Raw genomic sequence first — 21,278 nt, forward strand, 5'->3', positions numbered from 1 at the left:
GACAGAGAGACAGAGCGTGAGCAGGAGAGGGGCAGATAGAGAGGGAGACACAGAACCTAAAGCAGGCTCCAGGCTCTGAGCTGTCAGCACACAGCCTGACATGGGGCTCCAACCCACAAGTTGTGAGGTCATGGCCTGAGCTAAAGTTGGATGCTTAATCAACTGAGCCACCCGGATGCCCCACCTATCAATAATTACTTTAAATGTAAATAGTCTAAATGTTCCCATCAAAAGACACAGTGTGACTGAATCTATCAAGAAACCACTTATATGTTGCCTACAAGAGACACATTTCAGACACATGAAAAGATGTTCAACATCACTCATCATCAGGGAAATGCAAATCAAAACCATAATCAGATATCAATCCACACCTGTCATAATGGCTAGAATCAAAAACACAAGAAATAACAAGTGTTGGCAAAGATGTGGAAGAAAAATGAACCTGTGTATGCTGTTGATGGGAATGAAACTGGTGCAGCAAATGTGGAAGACAGTATTTTTTGAGGTCTTCAAAAAATTAAAATTAGCATTAGTTTATGATCAGGTAATTCCACTACTGGCTATTTATCCAAAGAATACAGAAACACTGATTCAAAAGGATATATGCCTCCCTATGTTTATTCCAGAATTATTTACAAAACCAAATTATAGAAGCAGCCCCTATGGGTAAAGAAGATGTGATAGAATGTGAAATATGATGGAATATTACTCAGCCATAAAAAAGAATGAAATCTTGCTGCTCACAACAGTATGGATGGAACTTGAGGGTATAATGCTAAGTGAAGCAAGTCAGTCAGAGAAAACAGATATCATAAGATCTCACTCATATGTGGAATTTAAGAAACAAAACAAATGAACAAAGTACAAAAGGGACAAAAAAAACCCCAGACTTTAAATACAGATACCAAGCTGGGGGTTGCCAGAGGTTGGGAGAGGAACATAGTGAAATAAAGGGGGATTAAGAGTATACTATTGTGGGGGCGCCTGAGTGGCTCAGTTGGTTGAGCGTCCAACTTCAGCTCAGGTCATGATCTCACGGCCAGTGAGTTCAAGCCCCTCATCGGGCTCTGTGCTGACAGCTCAGAGCCTGGTGCCTGTTTCAGATTCTGTGTCTCCCTCTCTCTCTGACCCTCCCCCGTTCATACTCTGTCTCTCTCTCTGTCTCAAAAATAAATAAACGTTAAAAAAATTAAAAAAAAAAGAGTATACTATTGTGATGAGCACTGAGTAATACATAAAATCACTGAAAAGAAAAATAAGATAAAATAAAATAAAACTTGAGTAAATGCTATTACTCCTGCTTTATGTTTATTTGAAATATTTCCTAAATGCATATAAGAAAACTTTATATAAAAACTTCAAAATGAATACAATGAGCTGAAAAGGTCTACCTGCGATTTTAGTTGCTGTGGTGTGTGTTAATACAAACTGATTTTCTATATATATAGGCAAAAATTCAGAAGCTCCAATAAGAACTAAAGATTCTGAAGCTTTGGTCAGAGCTAGGCATATAAATACTGGATCCTTCATCAGAACCTGAAATAGAAATAAGTCATATTCAAATTATTTTATGTTGTTAGGTAAAGAAAAAAGATTTATTCACTCATATGTTAATGACCAATCAACAAAATTTTACCTTTCACAATCTAAACTGGAAATGCATTATTATATGTATAATATATATACGTATATAATATACATGTATATGTATTATATATATATATTGCATATATATATAAAATGTGCATATATATATATATATATATATAAATTTGCAATTCACCAGTATACAAATACTGTTAAAGACATGTAGTGTTTAAACCATTTTTATTTGTAATTCTATCTCTATAATTTTTATTTGTAAGTCTGGCCATTTGCTAGGAAACTTAAGGGAAACTAGATGCCATTAACCAGGTGTCTAAAATGCCCCTTTACTTTTATTTACTTTTTCCTTAACAAATTTTTTTACTTAACTAAAAAATGAAACAAAGATAATTTAAGCAACACTCAAGGAAAATCACTAGTATTACATACAGTTAAGATTCTATAATATTTTACTCCCGGGAATTCCATACGGAGTAAAGTCATTTAAATTCTGCATTTTAGTCAAATTTTTGGAACTTACTGAGAAACCTGACAAAGACGTATAGTCATGGTTTACTATTACCTATTATACTACTACACTATACCTAGTAATTAACATGACAATAATTAACATTAAAATATTAATTTTCAAACAGATTTCTGTATTTCCTATATATGTACATATCTTTGAAATTTTCAGTGGTGTTTTATTTGTATATTCTTAAAATAACTTAAATTTTTTTCCTAGTCCTAAACACCAGTTTTTTAATCTAAACATATTCTGTATATTAATTTAACTCATCTTCTGAGTGCTATCTAACTTTACAAAGTGTGATTCCACCATACTCGTCCACTCCCACAGCATTAAATGCTTAGGCTCAGTTCCACTCCCACTGTCACAAACAAGGCTACATTAAACATCCCTATGCATGCGCCATCAACGACTAGGGTAGAACGCCTTTGGAAATACATATTCTAGAACGGGATTGCTAGGGCATTGACATTTAGTACACTTCATTCCATCATTTCTCTAGAATTTTTTTCCCGAAACAATCCCACCATAATGTAAGAGAGTTCTATTTTCTTCATGTAGCAACTTAAACTTTTTATAAAATCCATTATAGCAATATTTTCAGTTCCACATTCCCTTCCAGAATTTTGCCATTCTCTCATCAGGAGGCAATGACCTTGGAAAAGTCCTTTATGACTGTCTCAACAAAGCATGTGATGCAGCATGACTTCTGAGGTTGGGTCAAAAAATGACAATCTGACTTCTGCTATGTACTCCCACTCTCTTAGGACTCTGGCTTTGGAACTCTTTCACCATGTTATAAGAAAGCCCAGATCAGATGGAGAGGCCATCTGTGGGTATTTCAGCAAACAACCAGTATCAAAAGCTAATATTTGAGTAAATAAGCCTCCAGACGATTTTATTTACCAGACTTTACTTTAGCTGACAAGTCGATCTGAAAGGGATAAGCCACAGAGTACCTTAGTGGCTCAGTGGGTTAAGTGGCTGACTTAGGCTCAGGTCATGATCTCATAGGTTGTTGAGTTCCAGCCCTGCATCAGGATCTGTGATGGCAGCTCAGACCCTGGATGCTGTTTCCTATTTTGTGTCTCCCTCTCTCTCTGCTCCTCCCCTGCTCACACTCTCTCTCTCTCTCAAAAATAAACATTAAAAAAAGTATATTTGAAAGGAGCAAGCCCTGACAAAACTGCTGATTAATGAACAAAATCATGTTTTATTATTTTAAGCCAGTAAGTTTTGGGGTGGTTTGTCATGTAGCGGTAGATAACTGGTACACCCCACATAATCACAAACACTTGATATTATTAGCTGGCTTTTAAAATTTAGCCATGCTGATGGATGTGAAGCAGTGCCACGATATGCTTCCTTAAATTCAAATCCAATTGAGCATTTCTTCATGTAATTTTGTACTTCCTTAAATTCAAATCCAATTGAGCATTTCTTCATGTAATTTTGTACTTCCTTAAATTTAAATCCAATTGAGAATTTCTTCATGTAATTCATAGCTATTTAGGATTTGTTACTGTGTGCAAACTGTCTATTCATATTTTTATTAGGCTTTCTGAAATTCCTACACAGATTTTCCAATAATTTCTTGTTTATTCTAAATACCAATCTCTTGTTGGGTTGAAAGAACTGTCACTCATCTTTTAACATTGTCTACGGTCTCCTTCATAGAACAGAAATCTTTGATCCATAAATTTTTACTTCATATTTTACAATACTGCAAACTTGTTTAACCTTTCCTACCTCTATGTCACAAGATATGTCTTTCACGGTTTAGCATTAACTGTGTTGATTTTTTCTAATCACATTTTATTAACCTAGAAATCACCTTTGTGTATGATATGAAATAGAAATCCAACTTCATTTCACCATACAGAGAACCAAACTTGTCATCACATCTACTGAGCAACTATCCCTGCAGTGCCTATTCTATCACGTGGCAAGTTCTTATATATATTAGTCTGTTATTGAGTTCTATCTTCCATTCCACTGGACTATACCATGGTTTTATATGAAATGGCAGTATGTATTAGATAAAACAGGCAGAATAAGGAACAGAAAACCTAGCTTTTACCTTGGCTCTGCAATTGATTTTTGGAACAATAATCAGCAAATAGCAGTCTCTACGTATCTTATTTTTAGGTGGTATTTTATAATACACAAGAGTACACAAGAGTAATGGCATTAGAGTCAGGCATGTGAGAGGTTTTTATATTCTTTTTTTGAGAGGTTTTTATATTTTTAACTTCAATTCAGCCAACCCTATGTGTCTTTTGTCTGTGTGTATGTGTATCCAAAGATATACATGTCTTTGGAGAAATTACTCATTCTCTTTAAATTACTGGGTCATCATCTATAAGATAGAAATGATAATATCTATAACTTCAAGTGATCCAGAGAATTGAATATATGTAATAATTTAATTTCTGCCATATAGAAGGTACCCAGGAAAGAATACAAATCATTTTCATAAGTTATAAAATAAGAAGGTCACACTAGATTATTAGATTTGTTGTTGCAAACTATGGTGGGCTTTAAGTCATTTGGAGGGTATAAAACACAGATTGCCAGATCCTACTTTCAGTAGGTCTGGAGTAACCTAAGAATTTGCATTTTTAACAAATTCTCAGGTGATGATGATGATGATGATGGTGGTGGTGGTGGTGGTGGTCTAGGCCCCACACTAAGAACCACTGTACTAGATCATTTTTGTGTTTGGACTCTTTAGAATTAAAATGAACAGACTCATAGTTTAATCCAATTGATGAAACTTATTATAATGTTACACTGTAAAGAGAGAAAGCCAAAAATACTTTCTAAGTAGCTGAATAATTCAGCACTCATAAAGAAACAACATCATTCAGACTCAAACAGCAGCTTATCTTGTCTCCATTGCTTTGTCTTAATTGCTTCAAAGGCCCAGATATTCAATTTTTTTCTGTCAGCTTATTGTGTCTATATCTACTTCTATTACAGCTACTTAGTATATTCTCTCTCTCCATTTGCTTCTCTGTCTCAATGGCCTTTTCTCATTCATTTTCTTGATGTCAATTTATTAAAGCTCCCTTCTGACTATTTATACTCTCTTAAGAAAGAGAAATTAGTCAGTTTATAGCAGGTGTCCTGATTGGATATTTTTCTCAAGATATTTGATAAGTTTTTGGGAAATCTAAATATGGCTGTCTTGGGCTCAAGTGCTGATCTCAGACCTAGTTTTAACTAGGACATTTAAACTACATCATATAGAACATGGCAATTAATGCACAACACAACACTTCTGGGTTTCTTCAGAAAGGGCTGTGGGCGCTTTATTCAGAAAGAATATGTGAGCATAGCAAGCAAACACTCAGAATGCAAAGGACCTTTCCAATAAAATGTCCAGGCTTTCCTTTTTAAATAAATAAGTAAGTAAATAAGTAAATAAGTAAGTAAGTAAATAAATAAATAAATAAATAAATAAATATTCTTTTCTTAAATATAAATATGGGAGGCAAAGAAAAAGGCCAGACATACAAATCAGTATTCAAGGAATTTCATTAGTAAACTCAGGCTTAATTATGGTAGATGTTGATATACAAAAGGAGAAATAAAATTAGTTCTTTACAGTAGCAGATAATTTTATGCAACAGCCATATCTTGTAGTACTGTGGCTCTCAGCCCTAGTCCATTACAGAGTTGGTCTAAAACCAAGGTCTTTACCATACCAGAGGAGGTTCATGTTGGTCTGGGAGGTATGATTTCAAACTAGACTAGGTACTCCTTAATGTACTTAGAGTCTGAAATAAGGACAGGATCAGCAAAATATAAAGTATATGGAAGAGTGGCCACAGACAAGTAGACTAAGGTTCAGGACAGGTCTCGAGTAACAGTGGGAAAGAAATGTTAACAAGGAAACTAATGCAGAGCAATGAGGCAAGAGAGGAAAGAGTTCCTAAAGACTCAACCAAGGTTCATTGGAGATGGGGTGTATAATGTCCCAATTAATTGGGGAACTTTTTCTTTTATGTGATAAAAGCATTAATCTACTTCCTAGCCTAATCAAGGTAGCATGACAAGAAACAATGATCTTGCCAATAAAAGGCCTTCGTGTCTACGAGCAAATAGGAGGAAAACATAAGCTGAAGAGGACACCAATAAACTTCCTTGAACTTCTCAAGTGTTTTACTGATCACTTAACTTCTCCCTTGCTCTGGTCTTCATTCCTTACGATGAAATATCTATAGTTAGCCATAGAAAGTAATGCTTCTCTTTATTAAATCTGCCAATAAGAGTACAATATCTCATGTAGAGAATGCCGTTTTTTTTCAAGTTTAAAAATGTTTCAGCCCTCTATCCTGAAATTTCACTCACTCTCCTTCCACACCAATTTATTTGGTCAAACCTAGTAGACAACTCAGAGACTGAAACTAGTATATTATGTCCCAACATAAACACAAGCAATAAATATATTTTTAAAAATTATGTTACTTATGTCAAATGTAAATTGATTTTAGTATCTATAATAGTAATTTACTTGCTTTCCAAGGAAATTCAGTATTTTGACTACCAATAGAATAATATCTAAATACTTTGGATCCTAGCTTCCTTTGATAGATTCTGTCATCCACTTATAGTCAAATACAAACAATGAATAACACTTTATATTTGTTTGGTCTTTATCGTTCAAAAAGTTCTTTATTATCATGATATTCGTTGACACTTCTTTGTTCACTGGAGTTTTAGTATGTAAATGTCTTCCCTGTTAATAAGGTGTGAAACTTTAGGTAGGAGATGAAGAAAAAGAAGGTAAAAGTGCTGATCTCTCTACTCCATACATTTAAAAAGTTTTCTCCTATAAAATCTTATTCCTTGGGGTGCCTGGGTGGCTCAGTCAGTTAAGCCTCCAACTTTGGCTCAGGTCATGATATCACAGTTCATGAGTTTGAGCCCTGAGTCAAGCTCTGTGCTGACAGCTCAGAGCCTGTAACCTGTTTTGGATTCTGTGTCTCCCTCTCTGTCTACTCCTCCCTCCCTCCCTCCCTCTCTCTCTCCCTCTCTCTCAAAAATAAAGATTAATCTTTTTTAATTTTATTCCTTACCTGCTTCCAGCCAGTCTTAATTTCATTTTTTTCTTTTCCCTGACTTATTTCCTAATTTCCAAGCTTTCTCTTTTTATTCTTTTAAAATATACTTCTAATCTATTATATTCTGAGAGCTATAGACTATTATTGCTGTTAGTCATTTTTCTTTCTGTTCTTCAAGTAAATGCCATTGACTTTTTATTTATAACTTTTCATCTCATGGATATTATAATTTTATAAAAATGTTAAGTTTTTTGTCTCTGTTTTAGCTTGTTATCTTTTATTCAGGCCCATTTTTTCTATTTTTAAATTAAAATTATCTTTACTAACATTTGAATAAAACTATTGTGTTTCCTTAACTAATGACTTTTCTAAAATATATAAATAAGGAACAGCAAGAAATATGGTAACAGTAAAGAGAATTCATTCTAAAAATAGCCACTTCTCTGGCTTTTAATTAAAATTTATGATAAAAAGACTTGTTTAAAAATTCTATGTCTAGAAAATCAGGAGATGTGTTTTTTAACTAGCTGTTAGTAGTCTTATGATGATGGTGATACATTTCACTGATTGGAATAATTTGCTTGCTGGAATTATTTTATGTCATTTCTTATATTAGGAGCTTGTAAACAGACATTGAACTTCAAGCAAATAGTACCAATTGAGTCTCATGAACCAGAAAGTATTGAACTATAGGATTAGTAATGCAGGAAGACAATAGATATTTATTCCATCAAATTTTTCAATTAGTCTTTTAAATTTATTTTCTAGTTGATAACCCACTCTTATCAAGATAAAAAGAAAATCTTATGAAGTTTTCCCCTGTATTTTTGGTGTACTTTCCTTCCCTAAACTAAAATCAGAAATATCTCAAGAAGGCATTCATATTTATTGAGTTTTTATTATGGGCTATGCAGTAATCTATACATCTTACATTCCTATGAAGAAGGTACCATTATTGCACCAGTTTTTTAGAGGCTCGGAAAGGTTAAAATACCACATTTCATGGACTCTCAGATGCTATCAACAGTAAGAAACACCATTATTTTATGTACCACCAAGAAAAAAAAATTACTGCCAATGACATAACAATACAATGCTTTAAGGAAAGTCCTATACTATGCAGATATTAGTTTCACCAGCTTTTGAAATATATTAGATCTACTAAGAAGGACTTGCCAATTTTTCCTGACTCAGTTGCACAGTTCGGCACGTGGTAGGCAGTCCTTTATCAGGTATCTTAATAAAAGAACAATAATGCTATCTCCTTTAGCAGCTTTCTTAATAAGAGAACAATAATGCTATCTCTACTTATGGGACTCCTTTACTTAAGTTTCATAAAACACTTGGATGTTATTTGCAAGAAAATGTGAACTAGCAGTCATTCGTTCAACATCAAATGTTTGCTTTACTAATATCAAAATTATATTCTGTTGTTGTTTCTTTCTAGATATATAATGACTTCATAACTCAATGCTTAAATACTGCATCATCTTTTTGAAGAGTTAACCCAGCAGTTTTGCCTACTATGGACAGTCCCACTAAAGTATATAACTTAAGGTAATGATAATATGAATGGCCATGACCATTTTACCCATACTTAGCCAATACCTACTATGTCACAATCACATGCTGCTTTACAGTTATTTCAAGACTCCATCAATTTAATACCAACCCAATTTTAAATATGCTAAAATGTAAAGGAAAAAAGTGTGTCTTAGAATCAAAGAAATATGGACACTTACATTAGGTCTCACTATTAGTGCGTGCTATATAATATCCCTGCTGGGTAGTCCTACTAGTGGTCAGGCCTACTAACAGATAAGAACCTATGGATGAGGAGAGATCTGATGTATCATTAGCCTTTTACCTCTTGGATAACCAATAGAGCACAAAGAGAAGGATAGAGCTTGCTCTCTCTAAAACTTTTTACCAAAGGAGAATAGGATGCTACTCCTCAGTGGTCAGCATCTCTAGCATCTCATCTGACTTTTGGGCTTAGATGAAAAGTAACAGACCCTACTGAAGAAAATCTCTCGGCCTAAAAGATCTACAACAGGCAAGCATAAACTCACCTTTAGTTCCACTTTCTACTCATTTCCAGAAAGTCATAGCATCTCTAGCCCCTGCCTGATAAGGGGTTATAGCCATTACTCACTGCTCAACTCCACTCTTCCTTGCATGAATTCTTTAATAAGCTGCATTGCTTACTTAAATGACTCATAATTAACCACCAACCTAGCAGAAAACACTGCCTGACTCCATTATTATCAGGGAAGACATGCCCTACTTTAATTTCACCAACATGGCTTGCTCCGTAGCTACATTTTACTAAGAAACGGAGCTTTGGCAGGTGCTACCCCATGAAATAAGGCAAACAGCGGGATTTTTTCTAATCTACTAGGCTTCCTAAAGTATGGCGCATTATCCCTGTTTTCTTTCTGAAACTCAGCCTGGTACATTGTTAAAGGAAAGAGCATAAGATACATAAGCTTTCTGTTGGATCCTAATATTACATGTCCATATGTAGGCTTTAGAACATCTGTTAGAACATCTGTTTCCCCATATTTTAGGCTTTAATTTTTTTTCTTTATAAAAAAACAAATTAATGCATATTTATTTTTAAGAGAGAGGAAGGCAGACTGCAAGCAGGGGAGGGGCAGAGAGAGGGGGAGACAAAGAATTGGAAGCAGGCTCCAGGCTCCGAGCTGTCAGCACAGAGCCCAACACAGGACTCAAAACCACAAACTGTGAGATCATGACCTGAGCCAACAAAGTCAGATGCTTAATCAGCTGAGCCACTCTTTAATTTCTTTTCTTTAAGGCCCCAGAAGCTCAAATCATGTTGACATGTGGAAGGTTTTTTCTTCTTCATACACAATTCATTGTCAGTAGTCCTGTATTTTATAAATGCCAAACAATTCTTCAATTGGTTCTTACAGTTGGGTCTCATATGAATAAAAAAATTACTATTTATAATACTCAGAGAAAACCTATAACACCCGAGTCATACTGCCTTTTCAACTCTTACCCCACTGTAATCCATTTTTTTACCCAAAGTCATGTTTTAAAGTTCTTAAAACACTATTTCCTTACCTATATGAGTTTTGCATTAAAACCAAAATCTAAAGTTCTTACCATGCCCCACAAGGACCTTTGTGACCTAGCCTCTGCTTACTCTCTAACCTGTTATTCGTTCATTCTCCCCACCAAGCAACTATGCTCCAAATACTCAAGGCTTCTCTGAACTGAACATTCTTAAAACTTTGCTGCTCCAAGATGTTTCCACATGTGTCTTTTATGCCTGGAATTTTATTAATGACCATTCTTCACATGGATAACTTCTTCTCTTGTTTTAGGGTATTCCATTTAAATGCTCCCCATTCAGTGAGACCTACATTATTACCCCATAACTAAAGTACATTTTATGTAGAATTTTCCCTACACAATTGTTAATCAGTTGTTTTTAATCTCCGTATTTTTTAATGTTTATTTATTATGAAAGAGAAAGAGAGTGCAAGCAGGGGAGGGGCAGAGAGAGGGAGAGAGAGAGAATCCCAAGCAGGCTTCGCACTGTCAGCACAAAGCCCAACATGGGGCTAGAACTCATGAACCATGAGATCATGACCTGAGCCAAAATCCAGAGTTGGACGCTTAACACACTGAGCTACCTCTAATCTCTGTATTTTTTAAAGTCTGAAACCTACACAAGAATATAAGCTCCATAAAGGCATAGGTGTTAGTTTCCATATATCCTCAATATAATTCTACCCACAAAATAAAGGATACTTATGAAAAGGAGAAGAGAAAGCAAATTGAATGTAGAATCACTACTTAGAAGTTTGTTTGTTTGTTTTTATTAAACCCACTATGTCTGTATTGTAGGCCTTGTTTCTCACCTAGAGAAGCAAAGAATTTTTCTCCATTTGAAACTGAGATGAAATAATTTCCATAAAATACGATGTTTTCATGAATATTTGTTAACTTCTAGAATTCTCTTCTAAGTCATTTAAACATAATAAAAAGATGTTAATACCTATAAGTCTTACGTATTTCTTCAGGAAAAGAACAAACACAAAATAATACAAAAGTAAAATTAAAGGAAAAGGTAGAAGGAAAAAAACTAGTACCATCCTCTGACACTAGCCATGTTCCCGGAAACGTCACTTAGGTAAGGCGGGTCCTATTTGCCATTATCTGTAAAATGAGTAAGTTAATTAAGGGCTTAAGTCCCCCTCAGATTTAAGTTGAACACTTTATGGTTATTCTTTTAAATCCACTGTTAGAAAATATACAGGTCAACTTAATTGGCTTGTTCATATAAAATATTTTACTTTACCCAAGTATTAGCAAATAAATCCTTGATACTAGTTCCAAGTTCCTTATCTTTAAACTTGTTGTCAAACGGATGAAGCTGTTTACGTTTCTCAGCTTTTATCTTTGCTGTACCTATAGGTTAACAAGTAAAAGAATCTTATGACACATTCAAATAATTAAAACATACATACAAACATACGCACACATCTTAATAGTTTTTCTTGAAATGGCAAGTGAGCTATTTTTGAACAAGCTAAAGTCAATCTAAGTAAAAAGCACATTCTTCTAAAACAGTGCTGTCATAAAGAACATTCTATGATAATGAAAACTTGTCGTAGCCGTACTGTCCAATACTGTAGCCACGAGCTCTATGTAGCTATTAAATACTTGAAATATAGCTCCTATGACTGAGTAATCTTAATTTACTTTGAAATTTAAATAGCCACACATGGAAAGTGACTATAGTTTTTGACAACACAGCCCTAAAATATAAAAGAGTCATCTTTGACATTACTAAAAATATTTTGTGCCAATAAAATGTACTACCATTAGGAGAGTATTTGATTTCTCTAATGTTACATGTATTTTTTAGTGTTTCCAAAAGAATTTTAATAGTTATTACTTTATCTTACAATAGTTCTTTCAGGTGGTACATGTATTAAATAATGCTAGGTAAATACATTTAAATATATTTCTTTTTAAAGAAAACTTATGAACTCTACCTTTTTTAAAAAATGACAAGAAACAAAAATATATACTAATGAAAGTTTGGCACATAAATAAAATAGTATTTGGCAACATGAAGTTTCATGTGTTCAAATAACACTAGCATATGTCATATCTCCATGACAAAAAGAAAAGTAGTTCAGCCATATTCTGAGAACGGGAAATGGGGGTGGGACAAGGAACCTACTGTATTTTAACTTAATGAATTACATTTTTACAGTCACCTCGTACACTGTGTGGGAAGCATGACAATGGTATTAATGTTATCCATGCAGTAAGTGAGACAAAACCAAAATAAATCCACCAACTCCTCAGCCACTTGTGATGATCATCAATGTCTTCAACACTTTAACAGAGAAAAATTAAAAATTTCAACTTTGTGTATTTCATTACAAAGCCATAATCAAACAGAGAGAAAGAGAGAGGGACAGGGAAGGAGGAAGGGAGGAACATCTTCTGTTAATTTGTCCCTATTGTTTGTTTTGCTGATTGTGACTCTCCAGTTATGCAGGTTTCTTTTATCCTACAAGATTCTAATTTTTTTCTCTTTTCTTTCTTTTCCCATATCCACTCAGGTGGCACAAGTAATTCTTTGTTCCTTTTTAACTTTTTTCGTCAACAGAAGCTATGCTTTTGGAAGATTACCCCTTTAACTCTTACCTATCCTTAAATATCATTCCTGCCCATTTAAATCATGCACAACCTTTAGGGCAAGCCTGGCCTTTAAGGTGAGCAACTAACCTTTTATCTGATATCTAACCCTTTACATTACATACACTTGGAAATGCCTTTCTTACAATCCCTTCTCTGAATCAACTCAGATTGAGTGTTTATCACTCTCCTGGTGATCATACCTAATCACCCATAGTACTCTTTGTTAGCCTTTATCTTCCATTTTCCCTGCAGCTTTTTCTTGGTCTGCCTTGGCAGACTTTGCAGTAAGCAGGGCAGGATGGGAATGTGAAGGATCCTGTGTTGATTTTCTCTTTTACTCACTGTTCATTTTGCAATTTCAGCACTATTTGTCTTCAGTCATGCTAAGGCCATGATCTTGCAGAAAATTTTCATAGTTATAAAGTTATTTTGTATCATTTAGGGAGAAGATTTGGAGACGTTCATTACCATACAGCTACCACTGTCTTCAATTCCACAGACGCATAAGACCTTGTCTGACCATCCATTGTGGGACAAAACCCACATAGTTAAGAACCACAGTTGTGAAGGTGCTGGTTTCTCGCAGGTAATTCTATTTGTCAACAGTGACCTGGTGAGGAGCTTGCATATAGGCCCTGCCTTTCACAGAAAGTGGAGAATATTCCCAGTTTTATTTATTAATGGGCTAACTCCTTATCCATTGTTATATTATTAAGGGATACAAGTTCCGACTTGCAATACTATTAGGTTGCAATCTTGAGTTCCATTATCAGAGAGGTATATATATCTGGACACGGTATACATAGAAAGTTTCAACTCTACATTTTCACTAAGATTATGTGTTTCCTCACTGATTAAAATATTTAGAATTTTTTTTCTCTTTTTACTTTTGAATCTAGCTATGTACTGTAACCATATGCATTATGCTATATATGATTATTACCTATCTGTAAATAATTGATAACCAAGAAGACTGAGGAAAATAGTCAGAAAATGTAAGCAAAGAATTTAATAGGTGCCATATATATTAACAGATTTTCCTCTTACTAGAAATAATTGATTAAGAAGTAATAACATAAAGATTCCAAGCGCATTACTAACAAAATAAATTACTAGGAATAAGCTTAATGGAATATTTTCAATAACAAAATTCCTAAGACTTTATTGAATGGCACAAAGGAAGGGCAGAGAAAATAGAGAAATATATACCATATTCTTGCATAGAAAAATGACATTTATTCCCAATTTGATAAGTAAATTCAAGTATCTCAAATCAAAATGTTTTCACTGTAACCTGAGACTATTAAGTTTATCTAAAAGAGTAATTTTGCAGAAATAGCCCCTGCTTTTTGGTGAATAATATTGAGGAAGGACTTACCCAACCAAATAGCAAATCACATATAAAGTTGTAGTTATTAAAACATTGTAGTACTGGCATGAAAATAGAGAGAGAGATCAGACAACGGATTAGAGAGACAACAGATAAGAAGGAAACCTATGTATGCAAGAAATTTAATTTATGATATAGATGGTGTATAATATCAGTAAAAAATAAATTGATTTAAAAAAAACACAGAATGATCCATAAATGTCATCAATACAATGGGATATCCCTTTGAGGGGAAAAATAGAAGCTTTACCCATTTCCCATATTATATAAAAAAAAACAAACTGAAATTGGATATTACATTTAATGTGGAACTAAAACCACACAAGTACACTACAAGAAAAGGAAATTACAAGCCAATATCCCTGATGAGCACAGATTCAAAAATTCTCAACAAAATATTAGGAAACCAAATTTAACAAGTCATTAAAAGGATCATACACCACAATCAGTGGGATTTATTCCAGGGATGCAAGAATGGTTCAATATCTGCAAATTAATCAATGTGATACACCACAGGAACAAAATGAAAGACACAAATCATATGATCAGGTCAATTGAGGTGGAAAAATCATTTGACAAAATTCAGCATTCATTCATAATAAAAACTCTCAAGAAATTGAGTAAAAGGGAAAATGCATCAACATGATAAAGGTCATCATGACGAACCCATAAGATCAGGAGTAACATAAGGATACCCAATCTCCTCACTTTAATCAACATTGCACTGGAAGTACTAGCCAGATCAATTAGGGAAGAAAAAGAAATAAAGGCATTCAAATCAGAAAGGAATGAGTAAAACTATCTCTGAAGATGACATGATAGTAATAGAGAAAACCTAAATACTCCACCAAAAAGTGTGGACAATGCCAAGACATGACTCCATTCTATCAAGTCAGTTATTTCTGGATAAGGGCACAGAGTAAGACCAGTGAAATCTGTAGTTGTCATACTACAGATTTTTTGTCTTATCATATGCTCCCTTGTCAGATGCAATATTGTGGTATATACATGCAATTGACTATTTTTTTAGCTTTAAAAAGAAAGTATTTTTACTGGCATGTGCTATGGCATATGTTCAATAACCTTGAGGTCATTGTGCTAAGTGAAATAAGCCAGTCACAAAGAGACAAACACTGCATGATTCCACTTATATAAGGCATATGAAGTAGCCAAAATCTTAGAAAGTAAAATGGTGATTTTCAGGGGCTGGAGAGAAGGGGATAAATGGAAGTTACTGTGCAATGGATATAGAATTTTAGTTTTGCAAGATGCAAAATTTCTGGTGAACTGGTGCATAACAGTGTGCACATGGTTAACACTACTGTACTAACTATACACTTAAAAAAGACTACAGGGGCGCCTGGGTGGCTCAGTCAGTTGGGTGTCCAACTTCGGCTCAGGTCATGATCTCTCAGTCCATGAGTTCGAGCCCCGTGTCGGGCTCTATGCTGACAACTCAGAGCCTGGAGCCTATTTCAGATTCTGTGTCTCCCTCTCTCTCTGACCCTCCCCCATTCATGCTCTGTCTCTCTCTGTCTCAAAAATAAATAAACGTTAAAAAATTTTTTAAAAAAAGGCTACAATGATAAATTTTATGTCATTTGTTTTCTCCACAATTTTTCAAAAAAACCATGTGCAGAATTAGTAATAAGGTTGTCTTTATAATGTTTTCAAACAATATACTGCATTTCAAACAATAAAGATAAAAGTGTATTTATATGTACATAAATACACGTATCAGTCACATTCACGTTTTTCTTAAAAATATGGTATAACAAATTAAAAATATATGTTTATAGGCTATATATATCCAATAAATATTTCACATCACATAAACAACAACAAAAAGTGAAACAAAATGACTTACCTAATAAGAAAAGTACTGTTTTCAGTCCCCTTCATAAGGGGTGCTCCTATCACATAAGCCAAAGAATATCCAAGTATTAATGAAGCGTCCATTAAGCCTATGAAATGAATACTGAACATCAAACAACTACATAAGCCAGTTCTGTCATGATAAAAATTACATGGTTGAAATAGATTACTTCTGAAAGTTTCATAACTAACTTTATTAGTTATGAGAAGCAGAACTGAGAAGCAGAACCAATAGGATATTGAGAGAGAGATTATAAATAATTGGCTCATGCAACTGTAAGGCCTAGCAAGTCCAAATTTGTAGAGTAGGCTGGCAGGCTGGAAATCCAGGTAAGAGTTAAAGTTACAGTAGTGAGTCCATAATTAAGCCTGAAATCCATAAGATAGACCAGAAGGCTGGAAAAACTCAAGCAGAGTTTCTATCTAGCAGTCTGGTGAAAGAATTGCTTCTTTTTTGGGAAACCCAAGTCTTTCCTCTGAAAGCCTTCAACCGATTGGATAAGGCTAACCAACATAATGGAGGGTAATCTGCTTTACTCAGAGTCTACTGACTGTGTTAGTCTATTTAAAAAATATAGCATAAATATCTCTACTGGTGTTGAAACAAATAAATGGTTGCCGTAATCTAGTGAAATAGACACATAAAATTAGCCATCCTGTATTTCATCCAATGCATAAATAAAGAAACTTAGGCAAGTTAATTATATAGTTCACTGTATCTTATTTAGTCTATATATTTAGTGTGATATAAATATATTTATATTTAATATAAATATAAATTTGATATACCTGATTTCACTTTAATTTGTGATAGCTTGTATCCTTCACCCTGGCAGCTATGGTGGCAGGAGGTGGAGATACAGTGTGTATGTGTACATCTCAATTAGAACCAAAAGTAAAACAAACAGATTTGTTGCCACCCTCAGCCAACACTAATAAATCACTGCAAATTTTTTTCTAAAAGCAAATATACATATGAAAGTCAACTATTTTAATCTATTGACATAATTTTCCTTACTTCTAGTGGAAAAAGCACTATTTTGGTGCAAAATGCTATTTTCTCTTAAGTCACCTTCACAATATATATTTTGTTAAATTTCTAATTTCTAAAAAAAAATATGATAGGTAGACAACCCTGTCCAGACAGATGATCTACCAGGGCCAGGAGCTATTAAAACATAAGGAAATACAGATTATTCTGAGATATACCCCTGGGTTATTTATTGTCAGGATACCATGACATAAAACACTGGAAACAGAGTACTACATTGTAGTCAATTAAATAGCACATCACTTCTCTTCTTGATGGGATGAACAAGATTATATTTTCATTAACTTCAAAATATCTGAGCTCCCCAAAACAGATGAAGTAAGTTAACATATGCAAAAGGCTTAGCACAATGGTGATGACGATTTCAACACTGAATCTAGCGCTGAGGAGGTATGAAACAATATTTCTATCTCCTTACGAACGTGATGGCAGCAGCTTCCCACCTATGTCCCCAAAGCTTAAATATACAACTATGCAAGCAATTCAATATAATAATTTGAGTTTTTTTTTCCCTGGAGAAATGAAACGCAGCCTATAAAGTTTGATATTACAAACTATATATATATATATATATATATATATATATATATATATACACACATATATATATAAAACATATAAATGTTATATGTATTATATATATATTAGACACACACATAGAGTATAGATTTTATTACTTAAGACAGTGTGTATTTTTCCAATTTTTCTTTATCTGTTTGATGACTTTCAGATGACTTGTCTACAATTCCAAATCTCAGGCAACTCCTCAGAATTAGGCAACTCAATGTGATTTTGAGGTCAAACATACCTGTTATTATTTATTATAATATTATTATAAGAGCCAATAATTAGCGCTTCCATATCAGCTTCAACATGTACACCAAGATATAAAAGCTCAATAAAAATTCAAAACGGGTCAATCATATTAGAGAGGGAAAACAACTTGCCTAGATAAATGCCAGCTGAGTGTGTGGCAACACTGTTGTCAATAAAGATTGTTCCAAGGATATAAAGAGGCATGCCTGCTATTCCCTGCACAATCTGCCCCAGGATGAAGGAAGCTATGTATTTTGCTTGGAATGATGGTGAGGCTTTCCTGCAAGTCTTGATGATCTTCATTTCTTGGCAAGTATCTTTTGAAAAGATAATTTTTTTTATTAAATCAGTCAAAAGTTACACAAACAACAAATATGCAGTATCTCTCATGAAATATTTCACCTTTTACAAAGCTATTTCCACCAGTATGCTTTTTTTAGTTAACATTTAATTTACACTGAATGTAGCCATTCTACAGTCAATCAGCATATTCTCTGAAAAACACAATTATAAAAGGATATTTGTGGGAATATTGGGAAAGATACAAATATTATAAACCACATATAAATGCGTAGGCACAATTACATGTATATACACATTTATGTGTAAATATATACATACACACATACACACACACACACACACATACAAAACACACATACACACATGTTCCTCTTAAACATGGCATCTGGTAGGTACCCCTGACTTTTGTCCCCAGGAAAAAAATATATATCTTAATTATACTACAAATATATTCTACAAATTAATACATTTAGCCTACATATTCACATTGTACAAATGTAATAAATACATAATAAATATATGTGAATGTTATATAGTTCACATACTGATGATATATCAACATATTTAATATACAAATTATATAGTATATATTAAACTATATTTAATATTATTTATTTAAAGTATAAGCACACATCATAAGCATACCTTTAAATATCATAAGCATGTATATACACATACATACACACATGGACACATCCTCATGGCTTTTTCCACTAAAGTCCAGTTTAAAGTTGTCAAAATGGGTAAATTCATTTTAACATTTTTATAGAACTATACACAACAATAAAGTACCCAACACAACAGTGCCAGAAATAGCACTATGAAACCTCAAAATAGACTTCTTCTACTGGGAACAGCAAAAAGATTGTGGAATAAACTTATTAAAAAATGAACAAAGCAAAGAAGTCACTAATCTCTTCAGATTCCAAGTACTATGCAGAAGGGCAGCTCCCATTTTGAAATGGTAGGAGTACCTTCAAAAGGGTGTAAGCTTTCTTTTTCTGTTTATTTATGTACTTATTTCTGCTTGTGTGTATGTGTGTTGAGGTCAAAATAAAGGGATTAATTAAAGCATACTGTGGAAGACATAAGGAATTACCAAAGTTCTCAAGAGATTTGTAATATATATGAAAACTGACAAAAGATAGACAATTATCCCAAAATATTCTTTCTTCTTCCTATCCCTATCTCTTAAATGAAAGGGTATCTGATCATGAGAAGGTGAGAGACAGGCCCATAAATGTTAGTATGGAGCTATAATTAATTAGCTTAATAAACTTGGTAATATAAATAGATACAGATGGATGGATGTACACACAAATATCACAGTCTATTTTAAATTTCTAGAGGAAATGGTTTAAATGAATAGTAATTTGTTGTATCTTTTATAATCTTACCTTCAGGGTCTGCACTCAATTGATAACGTCCATCACTAATGTATGGAAAAGCAAAGAAAAGTGAGCCAACTCCTACTAAAAAGGAAGAAAATGCAATCCATCTTGGTATGTTTCCTCTCCCTCCATAGTATGATATAAATAGTACTATCAGGCAAGATGAAATATCATAAGTCAAAGATAACACTAAATTTTCACTGATCCCCAGATGATTCTCCTTCTGAAAAGTGTCAATGCTTAGATCTACAAGACCAAACACAATACCTAAAATGTAAAAAGAAAAAAAAAGAAAGCCATAGTATGCATTTAAGAGACAAAAAAGAACACCATTATAATCATTACAAAGCAAAACAATTTACATTAAATTTATTTTACATTATTCTGATTGTTTAACCCTATAAGCACACGATCCATTTTCTAAAATGCTAACAGACCTTAACCTCTAAGAAATACTCAATAACTGAATTTTTGTACCTATTTACTGAAGAATAGTGATTTTTTACTGATATTTATTGTATTTATTTTTGAATTTTTTTCCTTTTTTTTAGAGTGGTTTTAATTTTTTTAATTTACACCCAAATTAGTTACCATATAGCACAACAATGATTTCAACATTGCCCTTAATGCCCCTTACCCATTTAGCCCATCCCCCCCCACAACCCCTCCATAACCGTCTGTTTGTTCTCCATATTTAAGAGTCTCTTATGTTTTGTCCCCCTCCCTGTTTTTATATTATTTTTGTTTCCCTTCCCTTATGCTCATCTGTTTTGTCTCTTAAAGTCCTCATATGAGTGAAGTCACATGACATTTCTCTTTCTCTGACTCATTTCACTTAGCATAATACCCTCCAGTTCCATCCACATAGTTGCAAATGGCAAGATTTCATTCTTTTGGATTGCCGAGTAATACTCCATTGTATATATATACCACATCTTCTTTATCCATTCATCCATCTATAGACATTTGTGCTCTTTCCATACATTGGCTATTGTTGATAGTGCTGCTATAAACATTACGGTGCATCTGTCCCTTCGAAACAGCGCACCTGTATCCCTTGGATAAATACGTAGTAGTGCAATTGCTGGGTCGTAGGGTAGTTCTATATTTAATTTTTTTTTAATTTTTTTAATGTTTATTTATTTTTCAGACAATGCTAGAGACAGAGTGCAAGCAGCGGAGGGGCAGACAGAGGGAGACACAGAATCTGAAGCAGGCTCCAGGGCCTGAGCTGTCAGCCCAGAGCCCGACGTGGGGCTCAAACTCACAAGCTGTGAGATCATGACCTGAGCTGAAGTCGGACGCTTAACCGACTGAGCCATTCTGGCACCCCTATTTTTAATTTTTTGAGGAACTTTCATACTGTTTTCCAGAGTGGCTGCACCAACTTGCTTTCCCACCAACAATGCAAAAGAGATCCTCTTTCTCTGTACCTTCGCCAACATCTGTTGTTGCCTGAGTTGTTAGTGTTAGCCATTCTGACACGTGTAAGGTGGTATCTCATTGTGGTTTTGATTTGTATTTCCCTGATGATGAGTGATGTTGAGCATTTTTTCATGTGTTGGTTGGC

At 33.9% G+C, this 21,278-nt stretch overlaps 1 protein-coding gene across 3 annotated transcripts in view; it reads right to left on the reverse strand.

Annotated features, from left to right (window-relative positions):
* Window positions 1-21,278, reverse strand: part of SLCO6A1 (solute carrier organic anion transporter family member 6A1) — a 93,236-nt gene that overhangs the window by 62,977 nt on the left and 8,981 nt on the right. For all 3 annotated transcript variants that reach the window (XR_008299876.1, XM_015080453.3, XM_053225209.1), the window contains exons 2-7: window positions 19,715-19,975; window positions 18,146-18,331; window positions 16,140-16,236; window positions 12,453-12,574; window positions 11,525-11,634; window positions 1,395-1,539 (exon numbers count right to left, since the gene is read on the reverse strand). Coding sequence is in view for 2 of the 3 variants with exons in the window: in XM_015080453.3 (XP_014935939.1) it covers window positions 1,395-1,539; window positions 11,525-11,634; window positions 12,453-12,574; window positions 16,140-16,236; window positions 18,146-18,331; window positions 19,715-19,975 (921 nt within the window). In the remaining variant the exon portion in view is untranslated. The remainder of the gene's footprint in view (window positions 1-1,394; window positions 1,540-11,524; window positions 11,635-12,452; window positions 12,575-16,139; window positions 16,237-18,145; window positions 18,332-19,714; window positions 19,976-21,278) is intronic.

Source organism: Acinonyx jubatus, chromosome A1, assembly GCF_027475565.1.
Source record: "Acinonyx jubatus isolate Ajub_Pintada_27869175 chromosome A1, VMU_Ajub_asm_v1.0, whole genome shotgun sequence".
Taxonomy (NCBI): Eukaryota; Metazoa; Chordata; class Mammalia; order Carnivora; family Felidae; genus Acinonyx; species Acinonyx jubatus.